At 35.8% G+C, this 10,444-nt stretch overlaps 1 protein-coding gene across 1 annotated transcript; it reads right to left on the minus strand.

The window, feature by feature from the left end:
• Positions 1-1,991: 1,991 nt before the first annotated feature.
• LOC100782842 (F-box/LRR-repeat protein 15) lies at positions 1,992-9,821 on the minus strand. The gene is made up of 17 exons (XM_003544501.5): positions 9,225-9,821; positions 8,774-9,029; positions 8,464-8,596; positions 7,827-7,923; positions 7,551-7,748; positions 7,199-7,469; positions 6,999-7,097; positions 6,816-6,904; positions 6,556-6,655; positions 6,297-6,467; positions 5,371-5,523; positions 4,905-5,065; positions 4,636-4,834; positions 3,117-3,580; positions 2,969-3,032; positions 2,462-2,548; positions 1,992-2,342 (listed from the first exon to the last, which is right to left on the minus strand). The coding sequence occupies exons 1-17, from the start codon at positions 9,527-9,529 to the stop codon at positions 2,262-2,264; spliced, it is 2,928 nt and encodes a 975-aa protein (XP_003544549.1). The 5' UTR covers positions 9,530-9,821; the 3' UTR covers positions 1,992-2,261.
• Between the last annotated feature and the right edge of the window lie 623 nt (positions 9,822-10,444).

Here is a 10,444-nt window from a genome sequence, read left to right on the forward strand (position 1 = left end):
GGTTTTGAAGTGTAAAGCGTCTGTGTAAGACAAGATGGCATGCTCAAACTCTCTATAGTAAGATATGCAATAACTTTTTTTTTCTGTTGTGTTTGTGAAGAACATAGCAAACAACTTAATATTGACTGATTAATCATCCTCTATATCATTATTTAGTACATCTTAGGAAGTTTTTTGTTTTTCCTATTGGTCTAGTTTTTTTTATTTAGAGGAGCCAAGGCATATTTGTAAGCCTTTTAAGAATTAAGATTATTACTTCAGAAATTCTTCATGAATGGCATGCTTTTATAACATCATATATTTTTCTCTTCACAAACAACGGGGTGAAGCTCAAAACAAAACACACCTATTTCACCTATCCTCTACACTCTGGGCCTTGGGGCATGTGAAGCCCTCATCAGATAAACAAAACAGTAGTGGAGACAATTAAAGGACGTAGAATCACTTTAGCTAATTTGCAGTATAATTAGTTTTCCTGTAGAATGCACTCAATGCTGAGTGGCAGACATGTAGAAATTTGTCTTCCTAGCGTTGACTAATCCAACCAATTATGCACCGTATAATAAGCATGGGCATGGTTTGCAAGGTTGATTTACAAAAGCCAATACCATAAACTTCGTACTAAACATAAATTATATCAAACAATTGGCTTGAATCTCTGCACATTTAATAATAAAAAAATCCTGAATCATGTGGAAATCCATCCGATTCTGTAAGTTTAGGATGATGAAACAAAAGTAAATGCTATCAGAACTAAAGTAGTAGCAAATAGCCACATCCTTCTGAGTGGAGGTCAATCATGAGCACAGCTGCACTCATCATTAGCTCCTAAAAACAAGGTTTTGATATTTTGTTTTATAGCCAAAACCAAACACAAAAGGCAACGCTGATGTTAAGTTTACCACTGCTGAAAAATGCCTGTTATCACAGCAACCAAATTAACCGCAGGGGTATATCACTAACTTACACTGCAAAGTTTTGTTGATTATTTCACATACGAAAATTTAGAGAAAAAAACATAAATGAAGAAAATGCAAGTGAACACACAACGAGGATACAAAACAATCGGATCACATCATAAGATAATACATACATGCATTTCTGAAACAAATAGATGGGGCGTAAGGAAGGCAGCAATGCCAGCTACCACTGCTAGTTTCTTAAGCCCTTTTGCATGGATAAATTTGAAGAAAACAACAATCAATTGTTACTGGTTACTAAACTTTTTATTAACTTCATTTTGTCCCTAAACAAATGTTAAGCCTTTTTGAATCCTATACATTTCACCGGTTAACAAATTTAGTTTGTCCCTAAACAAATGTCAAGCCTTTTTTAACCCTATACATTTCACCAGTTAACAAATTTAGTGCTCACTGCCAAATTACAGCGTTAACTGACACAAGACACATTTGCACCCCTAGTGACTTATGGCATTATAAGGAATTTGACAGACAATTATGTATCTTTTTTTAACTATTAATTTATTTAATAGTCTGACAACATCAATTAGTTTAAACTGATAATGAGGTAAAAACGCATATTAGACTCTTGACAACAGGAGCTAAAACTGTTTTAAACAAGTATATTGACCAAAAACGTATAACTAACCCATTAAAATATGCTCACGAAGATATTTTCAGAATTGGCAGTAATATTCTTGCACCTCAGTGGCGCTTAATGCATTGCCCTACTATACACCAAAAAGGAAGAAAATAAAAGAAAAATGTAAAAAACACACTATTTGAACACACTTCATTTATTGAAAATTACATAATATTATGGATCATCTTATTTAATGTTTCTCTTCTAACTTTATAATTTTTAATAAATTTTAACAGCATGGAGTGCATTAGAGAAATGGAACTCCTTCAAAATTAATATAGCCAAGTAAAAAAAATGCGTAAACCAAATTAAAAATGGCAGTATACGATAAGTACAATTACAGCATAAACAATGGAATGTCATGGCAAAGAATGGATCAGAAACACCTATTTACAACAACAAAAAAGGTTAGACTGTTTTAGAATAAAATATGTATCAACAAAATTGAAATGTAAAATTTACAATAGTAACAAGTATAACAACGACAATTTATTTATATCAATCCATTGAAGATAAACCTGATTTCTATATATGCCATACAAACAAACAATAGCAAGTTACCCATTTACAATACATGAGGATACAACCAGATTTATTACCAAGTGTGTCTTCACTCCAAGTGAAAACCACTGGAAAATTTCACAGATCCCTGACCAAGTTTATGAAGATGACAAGCTGCTGAATATACGCTTCAAACTAGAACATGCTGCACGTAATCTTCCCATGCTCATTGAGCATATCTGTAAAGCACCATAAAATATGACAAATAGTCAAACATCGAACACATTCCATATGAAAAGGTTAATCAGCTAAAATTAATTATAGAACGAATCCACATTCTACAGCTATTTGCTGTTACCTTTGGACAGAAGCGAACATCAAGAGTCTCCAGCATAGTGCATTTTGATATAGCAGCCTCAACAGCTTCCTCATCAATGTTGCAAGACTAAAAAACCCAAATACCACTCTCCATCAAAACAACTAAATATAATTAATAAAGCAAAAGAAGTCATGGTACACTAATGAATCAAAAGACAAGTTGCAAGCATTAGACTATAAATTTAAGTTGAATTCACAATTGTCAAAATTACTCCAGATCAAACACATTTCATCTGTGCCTAATTACAAGTGGACAAAGGCCAACCACAAGTTCAAACATTTTTTGTGAAAATGTTAGCAGTCCATTCACAGTTATGTGGAACTTGAAAGGGAGCAGGACAACCCAAGCCAAAAGAACAAAGCAAACACAACGCAATAAAGTTCACATGATGGCTGTAATGCATAAACCTAAGACATTACCTCATACTCAAACACGGCTAGAATAAGATTTAACAGCAAGAATCTATTTAAATTGGAAAACAATTACCTGAAGGAACAGACTGGTCAATCTCGGGCACTCTAGCTTCAAAACTTCCAAAGAGGAACAATTGCTGAATAGAGAAGTTAAAACATTATCAACTGTTACGAGAAGGATAGAAATCAACCCAGTTATTACTTATTAGAGCCAACCATACCTTAGATTAAGCCAGCTTAGGTTGAGACAAGCTACATCAACTTCCTTCAAATTAGCTGATAGAGAAAGGTTTAAAAACAACAAACGTGAACAATGTGCCGTTGATGGAATGAAAACCTTCCGAATGTTTGGACATCCCACACAGTTTAGGTTCTGCAGTAACCGGGTGGGTTGCTCACTTAACTTGTGGACATTTTCATGGGAAGTTGCAATAGATAGGACATTTACACCAGGCAATTCAGCAATATGCCCACGACTGCATCCCCAGTTTAAATCATGCATATTGGCACAGCCATTCAAGCTCACACGTGTAAGGTGTCTGCAGCAAGAAAGAAGTTCCTCTATGGCAGACTGACACAGTGTTCCATAAGACAAGTCCAACTCCTGAAGTGCTGGTAAAGCACCTTTGTAAAGAGGCTCAAGTGATGAGTCAGTGAGATATTTGCATGCCTGCAACTTTAATACCTTCAAGAAACAAGGAATAACAATCAGAAAATGGCTAAGAGAATAATTACAGAAAGGTAAATTTATCATTTTATTACCATTGGTCTAAGTACCAAGGAATATATGTATGTATAATAACATTAGATTTGATTTGACAACTAAAATCTTTTCTCTCACCCTCGTTTTCGAATCATTATTTCAATTTCATAATTTGGCAGTTTAACAACCACCAAGAAATTTGTGGTGGTTTTACCTAATGGAGTTCAGACAATTGATAGCAGGGACCAAAACAGAATCAAAAGTGCATGTATAGGGACTAAAATGTGTAGTCTCTACATATAGGGACCAAAACATAAAAAAAGTGCAAGTATAAGGAACCAAATGAATAATTAAACCAATGAATTTTATTTAAAGTCAACATAAAATGAGGTAATAATTATGAGAAATGGATCAGACCTGACTCACTCCCAAAAGCTGACTTAAGGGAGGAGGATTGCACATGTCATATAAGAGGAGTATACTGGTTACATTCCTATCCAATGTGGAACATCATAACAACAATTATTAAAAACTTCATGGAATTAAAGAATCATCCAAATTCCAAGATATACCCAGCATCCAAAAAATTTAATCATTATTACCAATTATTTTGTACATACAAGTGAACCAAATTAATATCACAATTTCATTAGAGTATACTGGTTACATTCCTATCCAATGTGGAAAAAAAAAACTTCGTACCCCATTGCCCAGAGGCTCTTCGCTATGCGAAGGTATGGGGGAGGGATGTTGTACGCAGCCTTACCCTTGTATATGCAAAGAGGCTGTTTCCGGATTCGAACCCATGACCAACAAGTCACCAAGGCACAACTTTACCGCTGCACCAGGGCTCGCAACATCATAACAAATTAATATCACAATTTCATTAGGTGCTATTAAAATTATTTGTCTGACTAAAATTGGCAGCACTATTCTTGAGCGCGCAGGTGGTGTGGTGGCACTCTACAACCATTGTGATATTTGTAACATGTCACATTGAAGTAAAAATGAGCATGAAAATAAATGGTAACTCTAACCTTTAGCTGTGAACAAGACTCAAAAACAGGCTGCAAATTGACCAAAAAGGTGTATGATAAATCCAGCAGGGTCAAATTTGGGAGCCGACGCAAAGAACAAAGTCCATCTAAACCAATTGATGGGCATGACATCAATATTAATGACTCAATCAATGGGCATGAGGCCGTTGTGGCAGACAAACATTCATCAGTAAGTTGGCTGTATGCCAAAAAAAAAAATCAGTCCACATACAGGCAGGATACAAAAAAAATAATAAATGAACCATCACCTGCAAAAGGAAGCATCCAAAGATGTCAAGAGAGGACAATTAAGTGATGCTTCAGACAGTACACCACATCCTTTCAACTCAAGTGAGACCATAAACATGGCTTCTATGCTGAGTATATTCAATTTAGGACATATTCCTAAATTGAGAGACCGAAGGCCAACCTAAGAAAGCAGGTGAAGAAGAAATGAACTTAGCAACTGTATATCATACATACCACAAAAATTCTTTACGTCATTATGTACATTTAGTCCCAAGCCTTAACCCAAAAACGAACCCTTTGATTGCAACGCACAAACTAGTTCTTAAACCATGGAAACAGAAAAATCCACAAGCAGATTTTGTATTAAAATTCAGTATTAATTATAGATTTAGCATATTTGGCAAAATGATCAAATCAAGCATAAGAATTCAAAAAATTTAACCCACAAAAAAAGTATAAAGCAACTAAGATATCAATGCAACTTACAGGACAAAAGGAGGCTTTTTCCAAATGATCACAACCATCCAAAATGACTTTCTCAAGGTTAGGGCATGTGAGCTCAAGAGCAGTGATCGCCCGACAACCACCAAGGGAAAGACTGACTAAAGTGGTGCTGATGAACCGAACTGATTCCAAGCTCTAAATTCAGTAAAACACCAAAGTTCAGTAAAAAAAAAAAAAAAAACGAAGTCCAAAACATTTCACCAATAAAATCAGCAATAAGAAAAAGCAGAAATTCAAAGGAACCTAATCTCTCACAAGTGCAACCACCAGAAAAATTGAGAGACATATAAACATAAATAAGAAAAGGATGTTTTGTTGGTTAGTAGGGAAGCTATTGTCAGTTGGAATTCTATAACTGTTAGCTGCTGGATAGCTGCCTATAAATAAAGCGTGGCTGATGTATTTTACACTAAGACTGATAATCAAGAAGTGCAGTGCGTAAAGGACTTTTCAGCACCAGCTAAGAGATCCATGGTGAAACAAATAGTGTCCAATTAATTCATTGAAATACTAACATCGTGACAATACGTCATGCATCTGTTTCCACTAATTTTGGTAATATTTGTAATTTGTAATACCTCAATTATCTCAAGCACACTAGCTCATTTACGTGTAGATATCAAGAAAACCCCTTCCAAAACTTGTAAAGTTAGTAGTGATCAATGTCACAGATTAAAAAATATGATTGATGATATCATAAAATATAGCTCCACAGGCCAAATTTTCAACTTACTAGTCATGCCACACCTACTAGATAAGTGGACTAGAAAAACAAGTAGAATATGGTAAATAGCACCAATGTGTATCACAAAATTCATGTAATTTGTCAGTATATACTACTAGCACAGATCATGGATAAGCATTTTGATCCAGCCAAGTGTCAAAAAAAGGGGACATATTTCAAGTACCTCACAATTATCAAGAACTAGTGATTTCAGCATAGGGCATCCTCCACCATCACTAAAAACATCACATATGGAGTTTGTCAAAGATTCACATTCTGAGAGGTCCACTTCTTGTAAAGATTGGCATTGCAGTGCTAGCGTGGTTAAACTATCTTGCTTTTGCAATGCTAATTTCTGCATCACCAGAAAGTCCATCCTTTAACACTACTATAGTATACATGGGCATGGAGGAAAAAACAACAGACATGATTACAAGACATACTTGAAGTGAATTTGAAGTGATGTTGATACGATGGAGTGCAGGGCAGTTTGATACCAGTATAGAAGAAAGCATCATAGTCCTCAAGTTCAAATCAGCAAATCTGCCAATTGAGCAATTCAAGAAAATAAATTAGAAAAGACTACCGAAAAACAGGGATAGGGTGTGGAATTAAACAAGTACACAGGCAACCAAGAAAGTCAAAGCCAATAATAGAATTACAATACTTTCTGGCCAGAAAGAAAAATGAAGCAGAAACCTACTTGCGACAGTGTACCAATCTAATAGTTTGCAAACGAGGAAGATCCAAAGACACTGAAGTCAACAGGCTGCAATTGTCAAGCTCCAAAACCTGCAGTAGCAGTGGCACCGTTTATTCATCCTGGAAGTCTATACTCAGTAATTCAGACACAACTAATTTCTAGTATCTAAGACAAATAACATACCTCCAACATATAACTATGAGCTATTGCAGCCATTGAGGCAGAAGTAATTCCCTCGCAACTATGAAGCTTTAAAACTGTTAACATTGGCAGTCTAACAGACTACAAAGATAAAACAAACAAGTGAGCAGCCATGACAAACAAAGCCAGAAAACCTTATTTAATCTATATATACAAAAATGATTATAGACTATATAGCACACCTCCAAAGATATGTTTGAGCAGTATGATGCATCAAGAAAACTAAGGTTGGCACAACTCAACGCGATTTCACGCAGAGTTTCATCACTGACACATGAACAATTTGACATGTCCAGTGAGACCAGTTGAGGACATGAAGTTGCAGCAGCTCGTATTGCAGCATCAGGAAGTTTGTGGCAAGAGCCTATATCAAGCTCATGCAAAAGTGGACAATTAAGCACAACCTGTGCCATGTTACTGCGCTTCAACGACATAGTTTCAAGTTGTGGACACCTGAAAAAGAATAAATAATCTCAATTTAATTGATCAGCAAACTGACAACTAAGTGTCAGTTAAGCCATAAAACATATTTACCTGACTGCTATTCGCATTACACGGCATTTTGTCAATTGAAGATGACACAATCTGTCATGATTAATAGTTATCTCCTGAATGCCATTGCCTAGTGTAGAATCATTGATATTCAATCTTCTCAACATAGAACAATCAGCTAAAGCATGGAAAAAAGTATCAGCTATCTGTCCTCTTCCTAATGTTAGAACCTCTAGATTCCTGAAAATGATGATAACAAATCAGCTGGCATCCAAGATATAACTTGATTGACTGCAATACTGTATGTCAAATACCTACCTTAATGAACAGATGGCCTTCATGACAAGCAAGTAAATAGCAGAACCAGATATGCTCACTGCTGTGGCATTAGGATAACGCCTACACATGTCCTCAACTGTAAATTCATATTGAGTTCTAATAAGCACATTAACCAACAAAAAGGTTTAAATAAAGCAAGACTTTTACTTGTAGTCATCATGTATATGTTATAACATTGCAATGGCGTATTAACAGCACGTTGCAGCTGGAGGCCACTACAAATTTAAAGTAACCCAATTTTGCCCCCATTTTCTGAATTTTCCAACCCTTCCTTTCATATTCTTGTCATTTTCATGACACATGTGGCATCAGAAAAATTGGAAACGATCTTTCACATTTAAAGCAAACCTCTGTTCATCTTTCATTGTTTTTTATTTTCACCCTCTGTTCTGCTGCTCAACTTCCTACTTAATGTTTTGAATAGGATAAATTATTCAGGTTCGGCAAACAATCTTGGTAAAGCAGCCAACCTGTTAAAGCATTTAGGGATTTTGAGGCTAGTCATTTCACTCTACTATCAAGGATTGATAACTTTACTTCTACAACATAAAACTAAAAACTTCCACAAATAACAGCTTACTACAATATATATATATATATATATATATAGGCTCACATTGTTCGACAGATATGTTCCGATCTTCAAAATTCAAACTTTTCCAGAAATCTTCATGAGCACTGGCACCTCGCCACTGCTTACAAATCCTGGCAGCTTTGCAGAGATTGGGATGATCCAAAAACGAAAAAACCTAAATTTCACGGATACCAAAAGAGACCATAAGAGATAATAAAAGGAAAACAGACCCACAAAAGGGTGAATTTTAAAAATCATACCCAGGTACCACAATAAGCTAAATTCACTTAAAAGAGAAAGAAACAGCACCAAAAAAAAGATTTTTTTTTTTTCATTTTTACACGTGAATTACCATATGCAACAGGTCATCGGTGAGATCCATTCTGACCTCTACATCTTCAACTTTCGAGATATCACTATCATCTCCCTCACCCTCTTTCACAATGCTGGAATCAAAGCCACTACTACTCTCCTCAACAGCACCCATCAATGCAAATGCATCATAACAAGTCTCACCGTTGGGTCGAAGAGTACCTTTAATATGGTCATAATCACCGTATTCATTAGATGCACCGCACTTTCCGGCATGCGTTGAAAAGTTACGCTCCCTGCAAAAAAAAAACGACAAAATCCACAATCAATCGTCACTGAAAAACCGCAAAAAGGAAAAAGAAAGAGTCTTTAATATTAGTTTCGAGTTCAAAAGCTTGAACAATCGTCACTGCAAACAACGCCAGACACGTCATCATCGTTACAACAAGCAATGCACACACACTCAAGACGCGCGTTTCGCGCAAACTCACTCGAAATCCGCGTAGAACTTGGCGCGCTTGTGGCTCGAATCGCGGCTCTCGCCGCCGGCGGCGGGGGTTTCCGAACATGCGGCGGCGGCGGTGGAGCTGCTCTCGCCGGGCCACGAGCCCAATGCATCGGTGCGCGCCGTCGCGAATTGCTCGTCGTCGCCGCCGCGGGTATTGTTTCCGTCGTCGTCGTCGTCGGAAACGACGTCGTTTCCGAAAATGTCGTCTTCCTTCATAGGTTTTGGAACGTTGCGCTCTTCTTCTTCTTCTTCAGTGAAGCATAGCCATGGAAAGCACCAAAGCTTCATGCACTTGAACTTCTGGGTGTCGATCTAGCGCATTTGGAGAAGGAATTGAAGAAACCCTAACCGGCGAGAGCGGAAATGGGTTTGGGGGAAGTGAGAAAAAATGGGATATTGAAGGTAGAGAGAGAAAGTGAAGAGAGAGGGTTGAATGGATCTGATCGGATCTTGGGAGGTGCTCTGCTGGTTTTCTTGGATGTTGTTCTTTTTTCTTCCTCTGTCTGGGGTTGCTCTGTAACGGAGCAAAATGAAAAATTCGTACTTTTTGTGCGCAAAACTGAAGGAGAGAGAGACCCTCACAACGATGCCGTTTCATGCTTCTAGTCCTGACATCCAGTTTTTTTTTTTTTATTACATTTTCCCGTATTTTTAGATGAATAATACTTAATGAAAATAAAATATCTATTTCTAGACTAAAAATGTCGTTATTAGTCATAAAACAGGCAAATCAACTAGCCTGAGCGTGGACACTCATAAAAAAATTTATTAACTCACGAGATATTATTTTCTTTTAATTAAAAATTTTAAATTTGAGTTTTGAATATTTAATTATGTCAAATATTTGGAAGGATATTGGGGGGATTTTTTAGTCTAAAATCTCTAAACTAAAATGTGTTTATTTAATATATATTCGATCTTTATATATGCATTATTAGTAATTAGTAATAAGATATTAAATAGAATTTTATTTAAAAATTATTATTAATTAAACTTTAAACTCTTTATTTTGAGATAAAAAATAATAATAAAATATCTAAAAATATGAAAAGGAAGCAATAGTAAATAATTTTTTAAAATTTAAATTGATCATCACTAGTGCTAAATCATCTTGTATGAAAATATTTCAATTTAACTAGTAATCTTCAATTCAAATCTTTAAAATGTTGATGTGTTACATACTTTTTTGTATTATAGAGATAT

Source organism: Glycine max, chromosome 14 (assembly GCF_000004515.6).
Source record: "Glycine max cultivar Williams 82 chromosome 14, Glycine_max_v4.0, whole genome shotgun sequence".
Lineage (NCBI taxonomy): Eukaryota > Viridiplantae > Streptophyta > Magnoliopsida > Fabales > Fabaceae > Glycine > Glycine max.

Bases quoted from the DNA above. Each gene is read 5' to 3' on its own strand.
- LOC100782842 (XM_003544501.5), bottom strand. From the start codon at position 9,529: ATGAAGCTTTGGTGCTTTCCATGGCTATGCTTCACTGAAGAAGAAGAA. The intron at 4,835-4,904 runs GTGATGGTTCAT...TTTGGCATACAG, and splicing joins TTGGATGCTTCCTTTTGCAG to CCAACTTACTGATGAATGTT. The intron at 2,549-2,968 runs GTAATTGTTTTC...TGGGTTTTTTAG, and splicing joins TGACCAGTCTGTTCCTTCAG to TCTTGCAACATTGATGAGGA.